Source organism: Mytilinidion resinicola, assembly GCF_010093595.1.
Source record: "Mytilinidion resinicola strain CBS 304.34 unplaced genomic scaffold BDZ99scaffold_1, whole genome shotgun sequence".
NCBI lineage: Eukaryota > Fungi > Ascomycota > Dothideomycetes > Mytilinidiales > Mytilinidiaceae > Mytilinidion > Mytilinidion resinicola.
Window position 1 is genome coordinate 1,863,309 of NW_022985437.1, and position 18,907 is coordinate 1,882,215.

Genomic DNA, 18,907 nt, shown 5'->3' on the forward strand with positions numbered 1-18,907 from the left:
GAGACTGAACTTGTGAAATAGAGGAGATAGATCGGTGTAAGCTTAGGTGACACCGCTCGGAGTCCTTCGATAAGATTCCAAAATTCTGAATGAAGTGGAAATAGATCAATTGCAATGATGCGCGGAAAATAGCCTGGCCACCTCAGACGAAAGTGTCTACCATTACTCAGAAGGAGCATTAATATATCTGCTTCGAATCATCGAAAGAACATGAGACCACTCAATTTAGTAGCAAGCGAATGTACGTATATAGGCTTTGGCGTCGTATTATAGCAGCGCTAGGCTATAAATTCACTACTGCCGATCATCTCGAATGTGATTGATAGAGAGACTTTGGTGCTGTGAAAAAAATGCCCATCAGACATCTGATGAAAGATCCAACTCCGTGTTCAACATAGCTATACCTGCCTTTTGAAGGCCCCGATTTCATTCTTTAGCAGTGTCCAGTCATGTTTTTGACTCAATGGCTGAGTTTCTGACTATCAAAGTCGGTATTCAAGGCCCTGTATACAGCTCTGCCATTTGTCGTCGCTGATCTCGAGGTAATTTTTGACATAGCTTGGCTTGCTTTGATGTATTTTTTCAGAAATATGTAGAGATGTAAACTACGTCGCTCCCCATCGTGGATGGAGCTTCCTGAGCTGGTCTAACGACGCATGTGGTAGACGAAAACGGCTGACGTATCACTTAAACCTATGAGGATCCTTCGAAGCGAGCTAGCCAGTAGTAAACACGGGTATATGGATTTATGATGAGGCAGTCTCTTAGTATCTGCCAGTGCTGGAACGTGAGAACTTTGCCCCGCCTAGAAGCTGTACTGAAAGCTCTTGGGTTTAGTCTTCGATATCGAGTTAGTAGGGCTGTGAAGTGACTTCAGTATCACCGGTTTTGAACGCGTGATGAAGAGTTACAAGTTGTGGTTGAAGAGGAAGTGTCGCGAGGTCAGGGCGGGTCAGCTTAAGCTTGGCGTGTTGACGTGAAGCACAACATCGGGAGACAAATTTAGTCCCTTCCACATCTTTTCTCCCTACGTTATTTGTCTTTACCAATTGCCCACCATAGCTGTAACCTCGCTCGATACCTACATATCCTGGGGTATCGGCGGCGCATCCCCAAAACATAGAATCGCGTAAACTACCTATAAAGGTAAGTAGCTTACTCCAACGACCTCACTCACCCCCAAATTCGAGTTAGCATACACGCCCCTTTCAGTCCTCTCGAACCTGCCAGCAGGCGCCCTCAATGCTCTAACCCAGAGCGGTCACAATCGCTCGATTCTCGCGGGAGCATGCCCTTGACGCTCTCGACGACTCGAATCCTTCCTTAGCAGGCCTGAAGCACACCCTGTTCAGTCAACGTTGTCGCAATCGTATAATACCACGCCTAGACAGCAGGAACACTTGGGATATCAGCGGCGACAAAAGGTTGAACTCGGTAAAATGATCTCAGCTGCAGGAATTAAGACGCTGGGGTCCTGGGCCCTAGGAATGCCCTCGAAAGCGCACCTATTCATAAGACAGCTACAGCCAAACTGTTTCAAGTCGTGTCTACCTATTTGTCGCGACTTCTCCGTGTCGGTATCACATCCTTGGCCCACCGGCGACGAAAGCGAACAGAGGGCTCCTAGGCCATGTCCGTCTCCAGAATGGCAACCACGGAAAAGTAAAGGCGGGGAATACGATACATCAGTATCTCAGGTCTATAAGCGGCAAATAGTACGGCCTGATGGGAGCGCCCAACACTGTCCCGACTGTAGAAGACTATTCAATGATTGCCCAAAACATACCAATTTGAAGTCGGGTAGGGTAACCAGTAAGCGTTTCGACCCTGATAGGGATGCTTGGCTATGTCTTACGTGCGTAGATCACTTCTACGACAGATACGTCAAATATGTTCTCGCGAAGCCTACAGAGGCAAGCACTGAGTTTGTGCAACACCTACTCGAAAGGAAAGATTAAAGCATATATCAAAGACACCGAAACCGTCAGCTTGTGAGAATGAGAGCTATGGCCGGGAGCTAAAGGGGAAGGCTCACTTCCGTCCAGAACATGGTCCCTCTGGTCTCTGGCTCTGCAAATTATGTGCCGACAATTACGAGAATCAAGTACGATCTAGGTGGGATGCATGGAAGGGACTCAGTTTAAAATGCATTGACACTTGCCGAATGACCCCCCAAAGATTTCGACCGCGCTGTTCGAAGTAGCCAACAAGAAAGCATATGATGCGGGCAGCGTGTTGCGGTAACAGCGAGGTGTGCTTATCTGGATCTGACAATATGGATGGCAGCTACCCTCATATTTCACGACTCTTGACGCAAATAACTTCATAACCTCTTTTCGAGTAATCTGTGAATATAATTACCACTTCCTGCCTTCGTCGTAGCTCCGAGAGTGTTGGAACAACGTCGTGTATACGCCGATTTCATAGCAAGACAATACACCAGAGGGCTTCATCGTAACTCTCTGCACTTACCGCCACTGCCAAAGACACCTCCGGGTCTCTAAAATTGATATCAAGCGTCAGCCGGCTCGTTTTGGCCAATTTAGGACCTCGCTATACCCACCCAGACCGCCCGGCCACCAATATTCGCTTCATGTTAGATTCGGATCCGGGTTGTAGGATGTCACGGTGGAATGAGCTCATCCCTTTACGGTATAACTCCAAAATGCAACTTTTCATATTTCTGTGACGATGCACCGAAAGTCTAAGTCTGGATGTTTCCTTCCATCCTTACAAAAGATGAACCCTCTTAAGCAGCAGTGATATACGCTTCTCTTTCAGCAACTTTCGAGGCAGCTCCAAGAGTTGGTGTTGCCGAGCAAGTGCTCACATGAAGACCAACAGTCAAAGAAGCAAGGCCGTCCGGACCTAGAGAATCGGGAGCGCCAGCAGGTACCGTGCCGACGTATGCGTTATAGTTGTATATCCCACAGGGGCAGACATCGCTGATATCTCTCAAGGATGTATCACTAAAAACAGTCACGTCATCCCGAGTTAAAGTGAATTTCTGGCTTCCGACCCCCATTGGAATCTGGTACGCTGAAGCACCGGCGGGCGCGTCAAAGGTCTGCGAGTTCGATCCGGAGTTGACGATGACCTTTCCAGCAGACTTCAGGAGCGCAACGACGAAGACGGTGTCTTGCAAGGTTTCGTAACCGTTGGGACGTCCCTCGAAGTAGTTACCGCTGGCGTTATTCGCCGGAGCGATCGTGGTGTCCGTGGCATCGCAGTCCAGCGACTTCAGCGTGGGTCTGTACCAGTACACTAGTTGGTCTTCGGTAATATAAGCAGTTGGAGAGGAATCGCCGGCGCGGTATGCGGCGATGAAAGGCTTGGCCATGTCTAGCCAGCCGTTATGCGGCATATCATTAACCCATTTGGAAGCCCCGTCATCGACGTGCTTCGACGAGAGAGGTCCGATGTAATGAGATTCGCCGTAGTCATTCCAGGTGATGATCTCCAAGAACCTCGGACCAAGGGTTAATATGTCGTTCCAGCGACGGTACCAGAGAAGATCGCCCGGGAATACCCAGTTCTTGCTGTATGAGACTTCTGGCCCGTAATGTGTGAAGAACCATGGCGACATAGGCGCGATATATGGCTTGGAACCGAGCCAATTTATGTAGGTCGTATCTCCATCTTCGACGGTGACGTTATGTCCGGGAGTCGGAGCTTTGTTGTTGCCATTGCTGTCCCAAGCCAGCCAGTTGAACGCGCCGTCGATGTTGTCAGTGGACGACCCGGTCGCAGGATTGAAGTTTGGTGCGAAAAATATGTCCGTCTAGGGTTGTTAGCGAAATGGAGGGAACGGAATGCATGATAGACTATCAACTTACACCAGCGGCGGAGCGCACTGCAGCAACGTCTAAGCCATCTCCAACGAATGACGAAGCGAAGACCTTGTTGTCAACAATGAGCTGTGCGGGCTTGCTTGCATACTGTGCTATTTTCTGACCAACGGCCTCGGCGCCGGACGAGCTGGAGTAGTAGCTGAAATCAAAGGATATGAACACCTTCATGCCGTTGTTGTTTGCCGAGTCATATGCGTATCCAAGTTGGGTGTCCGTGAAATCGTCGAGCCCAATGTTCAAGGCAAATGCGTCAATGCCATAGGCCTTGGCCCTCTGCATATCCGCATCGTAATCGGCGGTGCTAGTTCGATCGGCGACAATGCCGACCTATGTTAAGAATGTAAGGAGATAGAAATCGGAATATGTACGAGGGTCTTACCATGAAGTGGCAGAATACAAATCTGTCTGAAGCCGCTCGCTGGGATATTTGTTGGTTAAATGTAGGGGCAGCCTGGCTCAAAATTGCATAGCACAGCCATGATATGAAAGGAAAGTGTAGCTGGGAAGAAAGCAGCCGCATCGTTTAAAAGAGAAGGAGAAATTGGTAGGTGTACTAAAGAGATGACTGAAAAGAGAAAGATGGTTGAAAAGCGCGAAACGAATGTTGACATAGAATGTAGACCGGGCGGCCGAGTTTTCTTTAATAAGCGTCCGTAAATACTCAGTGTAACAGTGCTACGATCCTTCTATGTAACGCTCCAGCAGGGCTTAGATCGTGCTTCATTCATAACGCGCGCTTCCCGTTTCGGCTAAGGGACCGAATTTGTACCCTGGTTGAACCCCGAAACAATAACATGGCAGTACCATGGTAGAAAGGGAAGGGCACATCATGCAGCCATAACATATCAACTAAAGAAATACGTAGCCAGTGGACGTCCATCTAATAAATTACAGGGGGCGCGAACTTTGTACCTTGTTTCGTTTCGTTTCGGAACAGGATCAGCCTATGGAGATTGCCTCGGCCTTTGGTTGTCTCAACCTCTTGCACAAAGACAAAGATTGCCACATACGGACTTGAAGGGGTAGGACAACGCCTCTGAAAATACAAGTATAGATGAAAGGGTGAGGCGTCTAGAATAGATAGATGCCCTTGTTGACTACCAGAAGGTTGCAACAGCACGTACGAGATCGAGCACACTCACTGTGATAGCCTTTATTTTCGGGAGGGGCTCTTCTCCATGTGAATCGCAGGCCCCATACTCTAGGGAAGTAGTGGTAACGGGGGACATCCCAAGATGCGACACATATAGTGGCCCTTCGTATTTGATCGACTTTAGTACATCGGGTTTCTAGGTATCCCCGGCCACGGCAAAGAAAAGACGTAGAGGGGGACCGTTAATGGAAATGGGTTGCTTTTGCAGAGCTTTGATTTGACATAAAACTAGTAGTCGTCTGGGAGTGTAGAAAAGGTGAATGCTTGGAAAAAATTTGAGACACTATATGTGCTGACAAAGCCATCTCACTTGCAGTGCTAGAGCGAATTGGGAATGTTCGCTTTGCGATCCTATCTTGCTAATGGCAGTGCGTTTTTGATCATCTTAGGACTTTACCACTGTACCCCATCGTTGACGAGCAGTCCCTAGTTATATTAAACAGCAACGAAAGTCAAAGCTATCACTAGGAGGGAGGCTTTGACATGGCCGACTCTATGAGGTCGATGTATGCGATGCCAGACACAGGCATCGTATGTAGGTCGCAGTACAGATACCCAATTGGCAATTAGCCGCTATCAGTGTACTTGTGGTGCTTCTTGCAATGAGGAACATGTGATTCGTAGATATCGGAGCATGCAGCAGTGAAAGAAGGTTTGACAAAGATGTCTCCGTTTCAGAAATCACGTGCCACTTAACGCGTCGATAACATCTTAGCGCGACTTTTCGCGATTTCCAGCCGCCCCTCTCCAGCTCCCACCTCCGCCGCCCTAATTCCTTTACGCTGCCACGAAGTCGCACTTCTAGGACCATTAAACCCTTATACATCGCGATAATACATCATGGACGACGACAGGCGTCTGAAGGACGAAGAGCAGAAGAACCGCACAAGACTCGCGACAGAGTTTTTGGACCCAAGTGAGTGCTGCAGTCAAGACCAGGAGCCGGATTGGACTGACAACTCGCGCAGATGATACGAACTTACGAAGGTATTTCCGCCGCTGCGTTGCGATTCCTAGAATCCCCCAGCCGAAACCGCATATTGATCGAATCTCAGCTACCGCGCCGATGTCCTGTTAATGCTGAATCGAGGGCTGAAGAGGCTCATAGTACGTTACAATCACATTGTGGACGTTGGCTTGCAAGCACTGAACAGTGACAGGTCAGCTTGGACGACATCAGGAGTCATGACAGAACAATTGCCGAGGGGTAGGCTCGTACAATCTCTGATTCCAGAAAGGATGCTAAAGCAACTGCAGCCTCCTCACTTCGCCTTTCGACTGGTCATCGGCATTCGACGAAGCCCTCAAAGCCGTTGTCGGCACGTTTCCGGGTCGCGAAAAGCCAGCAGACGAAGATGTAAGACGGAACGCCCTCCTCTTTACCCTCACCGCCCAGACGCATACCTCGAATACACCAAGCAATAGAATACATCTTAATCTGACTAGGTATACTATTGTGCTTTTATTGGAAGCTTCGGAGAATACGCCTGCAACCCTCGAACGCTGGGCTCTCAGCACCTCAATCGAATGGTATCATTGGAGGGGATTGTCACGAAATGCTCTCTAGTACGACCGAAGGTTATAAAAAGCGTCCACTACAATGAAGCCAAGGACAAGTTCCACTTCAGAAACTACGTGGATCAGACCATGACGGCAAGCGGTGCTACTAGCACGAGCGTCTATCCTACGGAGGACGAAGATGGCAATCCTGTAAGATGCCTGGATAGATTATTTACGAGCATTTCTAAATCTTGTACAGCTTGTCACAGAGTACGGCTACTCTACATACCGCGATCACCAGACGATCTCGATTCAGGAAATGCCAGAACGAGCTCCTGCTGGACAACTTCCGCGTGGGGTGGACGTAATCATGGATGACGACCTAGTCGATCGCGTAAAGCCAGGCGATCGTATACAGCTTGTGGGAACATACCGGACACTAGGAAATCGCAACCAAGGTGCAGGGAGTGCCATTTTCAAAACTATCATTCTCGCCAACAACGTTATTCTCCTCTCCTCCAAATCGGGGGGTGGAATCGCTCAGGCTACCATTACCGACACGGATATCCGCAACATCAACAAGCTTGCAAAGAATCGACGTGTATTCGATCTGCTTTCTCAATCTCTAGCACCCTCAATCTACGGCCACGACCACATCAAGAAAGCTATCCTTCTCATGCTTCTAGGAGGTGTGGAGAGGAATCTGGACAACGGAGCTCATTTGCGTGGAGACATCAATATTTTGATGGTCGGAGATCCATCGACCGCTAAATCCCAGCTGCTTCGATTTGTCCTGAACACTGCACCGCTCGCAATCGCAACAACAGGTCGAGGCTCTTCAGGTGTCGGTCTCACTGCCGCGGTAGTGACCGATAAAGAAACAGGGGAGCGTAGACTAGAAGCAGGAGCCATGGTTCTCGCAGATCGTGGTGTCGTCTGTATCGACGAGTTTGACAAGATGAGCGATGTCGATCGAGTGGCCATTCACGAAGTGATGGAACAGCAGACCGTCACGATTGCTAAGGCCGGCATCCACACGACTCTCAACGCAAGGTGCAGCGTAGTTGCAGCTGCCAATCCAATCTTTGGACAGTATGATACGCATAAGGATCCCCATCGTAATATCGCCCTACCGGACTCGCTTCTCTCCCGTTTCGATTTGCTCTTCGTAGTCACAGACGACATCGAGGACAGCCGGGATCGAAAGATTAGTGAGCACGTCCTTCGCATGCACCGATATCGCCAGGCAGGCACCGAGGAAGGCGCGCCTGTTCGCGACCAAGGCGTCCAGTCCCTAGGCGTTGGTCTCGATGAGAGTGAAGACGCGAACAAGCCTACCGAGGTGTATGAGAAGTACAACCCTATGCTGCACTCCGGTGTCACAGTCCAAGTTGGACGTGGACATTCACGCAGAACCGAAGTGATCAGTATCCCCTTTATCAAGAAGTACATCCAGTACGCGAAGAACAGGATAAAGCCAGTGCTCACCAAAGGCGCTGCGGATCACTGCGTCACGGTTTACTCCGCCCTCCGGAACGACGAGGTCGAAGGAAACCAGCGCCGCACGAATGCCATTACGCCTCGTATGCTTGAGACGATGATTCGTCTTGCTAGTGCCCACGCCAAGTCGCGGCTATCCAACACCGTGGATGCGAAGGATGCAGAGGTCGCAGAGAGCGTTCTGAGATTTGCACTCTTCAAAGAAGTGGTCGTAGTCGAGAGGAGGAAGAGGAGGAAGGTCACTCGTGATCCGGATGCGATGAGCAGCGACTCGAACGTGAGCAGCGACGACGATGATGACGAGGACGGAGACGAAGCCAACGCCGCGACTCCAAGATCCGGTGGTCCAAACACTAGGAGCCAGAGACGGCCAAACGGCACGACTAACGGCAATGGCGCAACTAACGGCACTGCGACACCTGCTGCAGACGACGACGATGATGACGACGACGATATGGAAGACGACCTGTACAACGTAACACCACGCACTCAGCGCACGAAGTCCAGCCGTGCGGGCGCCAATGGCGCCAGCAGCTCCCAATTCTCCGTCGCGTCCTCGCGGCCTGCCTCACAGCTGCTCCCCACGCAGACGGAGTCCCAAGACGACTCGCAGAACGCTGCTGGCCGGTCAAGTGGTAGCAGCACTGCGATCACACCAGCGCGTCTGCAGATCTTCCAGAGCGTGCTCGGCCAGCTGATAGACGGTCCCCTGTTCGCAAGCGACCAGCAGGACGTGGAGCCAGTCATTGCAGCCGTGAACGCGAGACTGGGACGTGGGGCCGGTAGAGAGCCTTTCTCTGAGCAGGAGGCGCAGTCTGCATTGAGGGCCCTGAGCGACCGGAACAAGATCATGTAAGTTTCACCTTTGCGCCGAATGCTTGCCTGCGTTGCTAATACGCTCTAGGTACGAGGACGACATCGTCTACAAGATCTAGAAGCAGAGGCCAGTTCGAGACGAGGAATTGGGTATCGGAGAACGAGGACTGGTGTTCCTGGGTAAATGATGCATGAGGGATGTATCATGAGGGCATATGCATGTTGCTGGAGTTTTTGCGTTTGCGGGGCAATGTGAGATATCCAGGTGGTGTCTGCTGGTGGGAATGTGTTCTTTGGGGCTTTGATACATAGACATGAAGCGTCTTTGCATTTCGGAATCAAACTTCGGGGAACTTCGGCCATCGGTGCTTCTGCTTCCACATAAAATACATACTGCACTAAACGCTTTCACAGCATGACGGGAGAAGTGGCTGATCCTGCGAGAGCGGATCAAACATGGGATCTATTCGCCGCATGTAGATTACCGCTCATACGTCTACAATTGAATCTACATGAAAGAAGGAGTGAAAGAGTTCTTCTGCGCTATGAGAGGTGAGAAGAGTCGAAATTGGTATGATGTGCGAGCAGAGAAGCCCATTGGTATCGCTACGGACAAGCTCAAATCCTAATAAAGAAGCTGAGAGAGAAGATGATCCAAACAAAGAGGGTGGATTGCGTGACCATTACCGGTCCAGAGCTTGCGCTTGGCACTAAGATTATGGAGTTAGTGGATGACTGTGGTAGAGTGTATGTATGAACTCACCATTTGGTAGTAGACGCCTCTCTTTTTAAGGAGGCTTTGGTGGTCTCCTTGTTCCAGCACTCTGCCGCTTCCGAGGACGAAGATGATGTCGGCTTTTTGGATGGTTGCGAGGCGCTGTTATGTATTGTTAGTACTAAATTTTCAATGGAGACAGCATGGGTAATAGAGAAGATACGTACATGAGCAACGGCAATGACGGTCCTCGCGCCGCCTCCTGCAGCACGCTCAATGGCAGCCTGTACCTGCTTCTCGGACTCGGAATCCAGACTCGACGTAGCTTCATCCAAAAGCAAGATCTTTGGGCGGCGAAGGAGCGCTCGGGCAAGGGCAATACGCTGCTTCTGTCCTCCGCTGAGAGACATGCCTTTCGGCCCTAGCTTCGTAGCGTATCCGTCGGGAAGCGAGAGGATGAATTCGTGGATCTGTGCGTCTTTACAGGCTTTCTCGATAGCCTCATCCGTGGCGGAGGCGACATCGACAGAGAGCGCGACATTCTCGCGAAGTGTGCCTTCGTATAGGGTTGGCTCTTGCGCAACAAGACTCAATGCACTACGGTACTCCTTGATATCCACAGATGAAGTGTCTTGGTCCCCACATATGATTGAGCCAGAGTCTGGGTCATAGAATCGCTCAAGGAGACTTATGGTTGTGGATTTGCCGCAACCTGAAGCACCAACCAAGGCCGCGAATTGGCCGGGCTCGATCTTCAAGTTCAGGCCTGTGATGACGGGTACGTCGCGGCCTTTGTAGGTGAAGTAGACGTTTCGGAACTCGATACCGACGGGCCCTTCGGATTTGTTGAACAGTTGTGGCTTTTTATCGTCCTTCCCTGGTGGTGCCGGTCGAATACTGAGAATACGGTTGGCAGCACCGGTCGCTTCCGCCATATTAGGAGCAAAAGAGAACCACACTCCTGCGGCCTGGCTGCCCTGGACTACGGCCATGTAGATGATGAAGTACTGCACGATATTGTATTCCCGGGAAGCGAGCAATGTGCCACCATACCAAAAGCATAGAGCCATACACGCCAGCTCGATACTGTCCGAGCCAGCGAAAATGACGGTCGAGTATTTTGCTTGGCTGAATGCCTTTGTGACGTGACCTTCGAGGAGTGTTGAGTAGCGTTGGCTTATCGTATCTTCCATGATTAGGGACATGACGGTCCTGAAGGCGCCGACCGCCTCGGTAGCAAATTGAGAGCTATCCTCGAATACGGCCGCGTTCATCTTCTCAAACTTCATTTCTTGGCTTACCCTCAGGTATCCGGCACCTAGAATGATTGGGAGTGCGGAAAACAGGCCAACCAGGGAGAGCTTCCATCCGAAGGCGAATGAAATAGCGATTGACCCTGACAGATTGAAGACACTAATGAGCGCCATCGACATTTCAGTGCCCATGAGCTGCTCCAACTGCGTGGAGTCATTGCTCAGTCTTGATGTAAGAGAACCGGCAGAATGGCCCTCGACATCAAAGAAAGGGATTCGTTTCGTGATCATATGTTCAAGATACTCTTGACGATAGTGAGTTGACACGGCAGTCGATATTATGTGTGAAGCCCACCCAAGGACAAAGTAGGAAGCACCAACACCTGCCGCCAAGACTCCGAACATACCGCTCCAAAAATTGCCATCGTGGACGAGCTTTGATCCGGTAAATGTAAAAACGTTTACGATTTTGGCGAAAATAAAGGCCTGGAGCGGATAAACAGCCCCTGAAACCATAGCAGCAAAGATGGTTAAGGTATAGGGTATCCAGCGTGTCCTCTGCTCGTATAGGAGACGTCCGAAGCTTCTGATGAGACCATGGTACTTGTAAACGGGCTCATTTCCGGATTCTAGGCTGCTGCGCCCTTCACTGAATTCTGCATGTTTCTCGGAAAGCTCGCTTGCATCCGTCTTGATATGGTGCAGCTCTAGGTCTTCCTCGATGGCCTCTTCATGTTCCATCTCAAGGTTCTGGGCGTGAACCAAACCATAGTAGATTCCTTCTTCGTCGGCAACCAATTTTTCATGTGTGCCTTCTTCGACTAACTTGCCCTGGCGGAGGACGATGATTTTGTCTGCTCTTCTAATGGTAGACAAACGATGCGCGATTACGATAGTGGTTCTGTTCTTGGAAACTCGGTCGAGGGCTTCTTGGACAATACGCTCGGTACGAACGTCGATAGCACTGGTAGCTTCGTCTAAGATGAGGATCGGTGGCCTTTTGACTATGCTTCTAGCGATGGCGAGGCGCTGTCTTTGACCACCGGACATTTTGATTCCACTTTCTCCGACAAAAGTATCGTAACCTACAGAAGTTAGTCCCAAGTAAGGCTGCAATTATGACGGGCGACTCGTAGGAAAGACTTACCTAGAGGCAGCTTCGATATAAACTCGTCGGCAGATGCTTCCTTACAGGCGTCCTTGATCATTTCCAGTTTCTTCTCCTTGGATTCGTTTTCCCACTTAGTGCCACAAAACCCATAAGCGATATTGTTGTAAATGGTGTCATTGAAGAGGAACGGCTCCTGCTGCACTAATCCAATCTGGCTGCGCCACCACTTCAGATCAATCTTGGAGAGGGGAATCCCACCAATCCTAATTGCTCCGACACATTTCTCGGCTAGGACTTTACGCTCTTCCTCCACCTGAATGGATATGTTTGGTGTCTGCTCGATTTTGTCACCATCTGCAGCTTGGGTATCCGACTTCTCCAAAGAATCCGTTGGGTCCTGACTGGTGAGTGTCGATTGACGCTCGACAAGGGGGTACCATCTCTCGAGAAGAGCCACGATGGTACTCTTTCCCGAGCCCGAAGGGCCAACAATAGCCGTAGTCTTTCCAACCGCGAAATGCAGGTTCAAGTGGTCCAAGATCTGAACGTCGGGCCTGCTAGGATACACAAACGAGACATCGTCGAACTCGATATCAGTATCAGCAGATACATCTGGGTCTGATAGTCCCGATGTGTCAGGAACCTCAGCGTCAATAGTTGCGAAAAGCTCGGTCGCAGCAGATGCAGCTCTCGAGATCGAAAGTAGTGGACTTGTAAGTTTGCCGATACTCATGACGGCCATCATGACGGAGAAAAGAACACTAAAAGGTCCATTAGCTGTAGAATCAGGACCTCCGTACTTGTAGTCGTACAAGGGATAAACCTACATGACAATTGTGTTGATACTATGGATGTGACCGCGTGTATATTGGCGGATACCAAACCAGAATGTCAGCCCAAAGGTTCCGTACATAGCCAAGAAATTAGGAGCCATCAAAAGTCCCATGAAGGGGCCATTTTGCAACTCCGATTTCTTAGCCTTCATCAACCAACCGTGGTGTTGTTCGGAGAGACGAGATTCGGCGCCAAATGCACAGATCACCCGGATTGACGAGAAGATCTCAAACGCAAGGCCGGAGGCTTGTTCCTGTAGGTGTTCGGTTCTTTTGTGAATCTTGATGAAGACAGGAATGATGAGGCTGTATGCGACGACGATGAACGGAAGAGATGCGCTAGCTACAAACGTGAGCAGCCAATTGTAGATGAAAGCAATGACGTATAGGCCTCCAGTAAATGCAAATGCTTGAACAAGCATCGCCAGCTGCTGCGATATGGCCAGCTGAATCGTATTCGACGATGTCGTTATGCGCGTAGAGACTTTGCCCGGGGAAATGGTGTCAATGGTACTGACGGGCTGTTGGAAGAGGGCTTGGAGGTAAGCTAGGCGCAGGGCTGCAGATATGCGCAATCCGCTAATCCTGACTGTGAGCTAGTAATTCGGTGGTTAGTTTGCGATAGCTGTTCCGAAAGAGCGTTCTACTGACCATGGAAACGTAGGAGCACGCAAATTTGCCTATAAACAGATAGACAATATATAGCCTGGAGTGATGTTGTCAGTAGGCGGCCAGAGGTATTCGGTGCAATTCACAATAAAGGAGCGCAGTTTAGTAAGTAGCATGAACCAGAAAAACATTACTCACGTATTCTTGTTGATATTGTGCTGGAATTCCGCTTTCGTGACGGTTGATCCAGGGATGAAATAGCCAGTGAATGTTCCAGTCAATTGACCTATGGGAAATAAGCATGATTGGATAAAAAGAAAGGAGTGGATTCAGTAACACGCACCAAAGACGATGTTCATCAATGGCATTGCCTATCGATGACGCCATTAGCAATCGATATAGAGAGTAGAGTAGACACAGCTCACAATACCACTGCCCACGGAAGTGAGGAGCGATAAGCCCATGAGAACCCAATCCAGAGTCGTGCCATAGGTCAAGACTCTCTGTTGGACTCCAGTATTAGTGTTGGTGCCTCAAGTAGAGCTAGGCATGAACATACGAAGAAGTTCTTCAAGCTCGCTTTCGCCTTCTCGTCCTCGCCGTCCTTGTTGCCCTTTTTCTTCTCGTTTTCTTTCTCTTCAGACTTCTCCTTGACAGCCTCTTCTGCAACCTTGGCCTCGGTTGCAGGGTCGGTCATGGCGGTGGCAGGGAGTGGCGATGCCTTGGCTTTACTCCGAAATCGAGCCATGTCGCAGACGTCTTTGAATCAAGAAGATAGACGAGCGCAGGGTGAGCATGGTGCTATTCGCGCAGTCCGGAGGGGGCACTTTGAGAAAAATGGATGCCTGGAAGCTAGGACGGCGATGTACGTGGAGGACAGGTCGCTTTGTATTATCTCGAGATTAACGGGCCTGCCAAGCGAGCTCACGAGCCGCAAAGACGCCTCTTTCCTAGGCGCAACTGGTTCAATCGGGTTCTACAGCAACCCGAATTGTGACATAGGAATTGCCTGATAAACCAAGTGTGCAAGAGAGCCCGCGTTTGTGACAGTAATGCGAGAAACCCGCGGCTAGACGTGGCTATCCTTGCGCCCTGGCCGACGGTCGTACTCAACTGCGTCTGATTAGCTCCGCGGCGCTTTGCTCCTTCCAAGAGAACTCAAGGCACGCAATACGAAGGATCCATGTGCCTAATGCCTTGTGCACACAAGGGGATGCAAGCGAGCAGCACAGCACGACAGTCACCACGCAGATCATTGTCGGGAGCCCGGCCGGAAGCACGGCGTTGTGCATCCCGCGGGTCCGATTCACTTCTCAAAGGGGTTGGATGCAGCGCTGGGGCTGGTCACATGATCATTGGAATACGTACACCTGAAGCTTCCCTCTTTGCCACCAACGGTCGCTATGGAATTCTCATCCTGACCATATAGCTCTTCTGATTCACACACATTGAGCGCACCTCTCCAACTGGGTATCGGCTATGTCGGTTATATCGGTTAATACGTATATCTGAACCCCTCCAGCCCCTCGTTCACCCTTCTTCCCTTCGCCGCTTGTCGATTCGCGTACACATGGAAGACCGTCAGGACGCATACAAGAAGCACCGTCAAGATCTGGCAGCCCTATGATTGCACGCGGATCAGTCTCGTTCTCTTCGCACTGATCGCTACAACTTACCGCAGAAACCCAGATTCCAGTGGGATACTTTGGAGCTTCTCGTTGAAGAAAGACGTTGGCCGTGATCACGCCACCGATTGCACCAAAGCAAACTTGAAGACCGGAGCCAATACTAAGAACATGGAGTTAGAGTCAGCACACAAGCTCAATCCGACACTTCTTATAGATGCGGGGATACTTACGCTCTCGTTGACTGGCCTCTGATGTTGTTCGCTGATGCTGTGGTTAGCCCTTGATCCGTAGTTATAGCGGTTGGGGGGAATGGATGAGTTTACCCTGGTAAGCCAGTGATGCCGGTACATTACCCGCGCACCCTGCGATCCCGAGGAAGGTTCCAAAGTACCTAACACCGTTGTTCTTGCAATACTCGATCAACATAAGCCCTACGAATGCGGTTGTAGCCTGGAAAGCCACGATGGCGCCACGCTGATGCAGCTTGTCCGCTAGCTTCGAAACAGCGATGATGTAGAAGATCGCAGCAATATTAGGAGGCGCGCAGAGGAGGAAGGTGTTGGAGACCGAGTAGCCCATTCCTTTGACGATGATCTGGAGGAAGTAGGCGAAGGCATAAACGCCGACTCCCGAGGTGAGGAAGAAGAGGGCACTAGTAAAGGTCCATCGTAAGCAAGCCTGACTGCGAAGAATGAAGAAGTATACTTACTATATCCATAGTTGCCACTTGGCCAGCGTTTTAATTGTTTTCTTCCAGGTGATGGGATCGAACTCGGCGTCTCCTCGATCCGCCTGCAATCTTGCTTGCACCAATGCAACCTCATCCGGCGTCAAATATGGCCTGCGAGCCAAGTGGATCTTGTCGGGAAAGTCGATGATGAATATGTATCCGTAGACTGCGAGCACGATTGTCATCAGCCCTTCGATGATGTATATCCATCGCCAACCTGCGAGACCGCCGACACCATCCATATGGATCAGTCCGTATGCTAGGATGTTTCCAAACGCGGTGGCGAGGAGAGATAAAGAGAAGAATATGGAGATTCTGGATCTGGTCAGAGCGGCTCATGCAAAAGATGTTGGAGCCCTACCTAGTCTGCATCTGGTATCTCTCATACCAACAGCTAATCAGGTATGCACATCCAGGTCTGCGAGCAGGTGTTAGCGGCCAGCAATGGTTGTGGGGCTATCAGCGTGCGTACATGAATCCAGCCTCAAATATACCAAGCAGAAGCCTGATCAGCACCATTTCCTAATCTATCAGTTAGTCGACTGGAACTATCAATCTCCGCCTTTCTGCACACTTACACCCCAATGATGCGTAAAGCCAGCTCCTACAACAGCAAAATCATATTAGCTTCGACGCAAAAGAATGACCAACAATCGAAAGACGTGGTTCTCATACCTAGGACACAGATACCCCATGCGAAGGCAAGAAATGAGAGCCACAAGGCCGCCCCAACTTTGCGGAGTATTATGTTGCTCGGGATTTCGCAAATGAAGTAGGTGATGAAGAAGACGCAGACCGCAATGGAATAACGACTCCCTTTCAGCATGTCCAGGTCTTTGCCCATGCCTGCAACTTGAGCATTGGCGAGCTGTGTTGACCATCAGTGTCCATATTCCATGAATGATACCCCAACTGACGCACGTTTGTTCGATCAATCCCACTGATGGCGTAGATAGCTAGAAGGTTTAGCATTAGCATTCCAGTAGCTTCGTAGCCTAAGCAAGGAATGGACTCACCTCCCAGGGCTGGAAGGAGTCGAATGTCTACTTTGCGACTAGAGCCAAGTTAGAGACGGCCTATCCTTCGATCAACGGAGCATACTTTATCTTCTTCAGTCTCTTCAACTGGTGTTCGTCAAAGCTGTCTAGCGTCTGCTCTTGACCTCCCATGTCCTCCTCATACACCTCGCCCGGTTTGTCGAGTGCTGACATCTTGAAGAGATCCGAGTATTTCGGAAGTGTGAAAACGGTGAAAGTGGACTGGGATTCTTTTTTTTTTCGACGGGGATCTACCTACAACATATACACATCAGATTGACCCACATCCAACACTGTGCCGTATTTCCCGAGGATCTTCTCTCCAGACTCGACCCGACAACTCTATTCCTGACCCAGAATATGGCTGGCGTGCAGGTGGGATACAAGCATTCTCATTGGCCAATTCGTGTTGAAATCGCTTAACGACCAACAATACCCCGCGATACCAGGGTATCGTCCGCAGGGATTCCGCCAGCCTCGCGGATGGGGAGCAACCCGGGGCCGAGACGGGTACGCCCAGCGAGCCGGATCCGCACAGTTCCTCGGGCGATCTTTCACGGGATAATTAGGTATCTTAGAAGATAAGGTCCAGAAAGTACACAGTACGGATACATCAACAAAATCTTCATTGATACGATGGTGAAAATTTCAGAGATACTTTGACATGAAAAAAGTTCCAGATCGGAGCATATTTGGACTAGGTGCGTGATAGGGAATACACTAACCGTAAGCGAGTCTGTCAAGTTCCGCCATGAGAACATGCTTGCTTAAACCGACCTCTTATAAGCACTTTTCTATCTCGGATACTCGCATCTGCCTTCACGTACTTACCGACTTTGCTTTAAACTCATGTTACTTCTCTCATTGTCCTCACGTCCTCACGTCCTTCCGCTCCTACGCATCCCTAATCTCTCCTACCACCTCCTTCAACATCTCCGGCACTAACTCCTCCGCATCCCCCTGAAAATACCAATCCTGCTCCTCCAGCCCTAGCAGCCCCGGGTCCTCCTGTTCGGCATTCACAACCGCAACTCGTGCTAGCTTCTTCCTCGCCGCCTCGATATACGCCGTCGCTGGATACACCTCCGCACTCGTCCCGATCACTAACATCGTATCAATGGACGGTGCGGCTTCGATCCAGGCGTAAAGAGATGCAAGGGTAGCGGAAGGAAGGGCTTCGCCAAACCAGACGACGCCCGGGCGGAGAAGGCCGGTGTGGCAGGCTGGACAGATGGGTATGGAAGCTGCGGAGAGATATGAAGTAGAAGAAGATGCGAGAGCGGTGGGGAGAGTGGTGATGACGGCTTCGGCGGCTTCGTCGTGGATGGTGTGGGGACAGGTAGTACAGCGAATAGAGAAAAGACTGCCGTGGAGGAAGCTGATTTGGGCTGGAGGGTGGGTGGCTCGTTCGCTGAGGCCTAATGATGTTAAGAGCAGCACAAAGCCTACGAATCGTTGAAGTGAGATGCAAGAAAGAGACGAAAAGTGAAGCATAGCAACGTACTGATTAATGTGATGTTACAGATGACTTGAGCATGAGAAGCTCGGCAATCACACGGGACCTTGAACGCTTGCTATTTGAGAAATGAATCTACTTTTACAGATGGCTGAGACGAGAAGAAATCACTGAATCAAGGAAAAGTACCCTACCATCAATATTCATACTAATCGCCATAAACCCCGGCACCCTCTTGGCCAGCTCCGACAACGCGAAATGCGCTCTATTCGGCTTCGCTTCCTTCGCTGCAGCTCTTCTCTCCAAATAGAACTCCCAGACCAACCCAGGATTCTCGTCAAAAGCCTGTGGAGTCGACAGCTGCTTCGCATCATGCGTCCGCCATAACCCCCCTGTGCCGCGGAAAGTAGGCAAGCCTGACGGCGCCGACAGTCCGGCGCCAAGTAGTGCAAGTACGCGAGGTGATTCGGCGAGATGCGTTTGGAAGTCAGATATGGAGCGGGAAGCGCGTGGGCGTAGGAAGCCGGTTGCGGAAACTACGGAGGAGTAGTCTGGGGCGGGAGTGGTGGCCATGTCACCTCTCAACGCTATTAAATGGGAATTAGACTGAACTTAAAGAAATGGTGTTTAGTGGCTGATGTAAGATGCAGCTATTAGTTGACGCGGTTGAGGGAGACCAATAGGTTGGAGCCTAATTTGACGTCACGTGATCGGG

General features: G+C 50.4%; 6 protein-coding genes across 6 annotated transcripts; 2 read left to right on the top strand and 4 right to left on the bottom strand.

The window, feature by feature from the left end:
• The first annotated feature begins 1,280 nt into the window (after positions 1-1,280).
• BDZ99DRAFT_15871 (uncharacterized protein) lies at positions 1,281-2,078 on the top strand. Its single transcript, XM_033712853.1, has one exon. It carries the CDS (start codon positions 1,440-1,442, stop codon positions 1,956-1,958), a length of 519 nt encoding a protein of 172 aa, XP_033584396.1. The 5' UTR covers positions 1,281-1,439; the 3' UTR covers positions 1,959-2,078.
• Positions 2,079-2,749: 671 nt separating this feature from the next.
• On the bottom strand, positions 2,750-4,371 carry BDZ99DRAFT_373300 (alpha-1,3-glucanase/mutanase; the record flags this gene model as incomplete). Its single annotated transcript, XM_033714858.1, has 3 exons — positions 2,750-3,781; positions 3,837-4,178; positions 4,231-4,371. The coding sequence occupies 3 exons, from the start codon at positions 4,369-4,371 to the stop codon at positions 2,750-2,752; spliced, it is 1,515 nt and encodes a 504-aa protein (XP_033584397.1).
• Positions 4,372-5,796: 1,425 nt separating this feature from the next.
• Positions 5,797-9,342, top strand: BDZ99DRAFT_431537 (MCM-domain-containing protein). The gene is made up of 8 exons (XM_033717293.1): positions 5,797-5,922; positions 5,975-5,991; positions 6,060-6,111; positions 6,165-6,211; positions 6,262-6,361; positions 6,451-6,714; positions 6,764-8,856; positions 8,909-9,342. Exons 1-8 carry the CDS (start codon positions 5,845-5,847, stop codon positions 8,937-8,939), a joined length of 2,682 nt encoding a protein of 893 aa, XP_033584398.1. The 5' UTR covers positions 5,797-5,844; the 3' UTR covers positions 8,940-9,342.
• On the bottom strand, positions 9,144-14,130 carry BDZ99DRAFT_505151 (leptomycin B resistance protein pmd1). Its single transcript, XM_033724084.1, has 10 exons — positions 13,901-14,130; positions 13,767-13,844; positions 13,685-13,712; positions 13,540-13,627; positions 13,384-13,438; positions 12,727-13,328; positions 11,936-12,660; positions 9,763-11,873; positions 9,584-9,697; positions 9,144-9,530 (listed from the first exon to the last, which is right to left on the bottom strand). Exons 1-10 carry the CDS (start codon positions 14,087-14,089, stop codon positions 9,504-9,506), a joined length of 4,017 nt encoding a protein of 1,338 aa, XP_033584399.1. The 5' UTR covers positions 14,090-14,130; the 3' UTR covers positions 9,144-9,503.
• A 547-nt stretch (positions 14,131-14,677) lies between these two features.
• Positions 14,678-16,910, bottom strand: BDZ99DRAFT_565188 (MFS general substrate transporter; the record flags this gene model as incomplete). Its single annotated transcript, XM_033727446.1, has 12 exons — positions 14,678-14,962; positions 15,018-15,129; positions 15,200-15,230; positions 15,293-15,621; positions 15,679-16,014; positions 16,061-16,117; positions 16,172-16,221; positions 16,278-16,303; positions 16,375-16,567; positions 16,621-16,655; positions 16,716-16,753; positions 16,801-16,910. 12 exons carry the CDS (start codon positions 16,908-16,910, stop codon positions 14,837-14,839), a joined length of 1,443 nt encoding a protein of 480 aa, XP_033584400.1. The 3' UTR covers positions 14,678-14,836.
• Positions 16,911-17,630: 720 nt separating this feature from the next.
• On the bottom strand, positions 17,631-18,765 carry BDZ99DRAFT_484307 (DHS-like NAD/FAD-binding domain-containing protein; the record flags this gene model as incomplete). Its single annotated transcript, XM_033722633.1, has 2 exons — positions 17,631-18,154; positions 18,387-18,765. The coding sequence occupies 2 exons, from the start codon at positions 18,763-18,765 to the stop codon at positions 17,631-17,633; spliced, it is 903 nt and encodes a 300-aa protein (XP_033584401.1).
• Between the last annotated feature and the right edge of the window lie 142 nt (positions 18,766-18,907).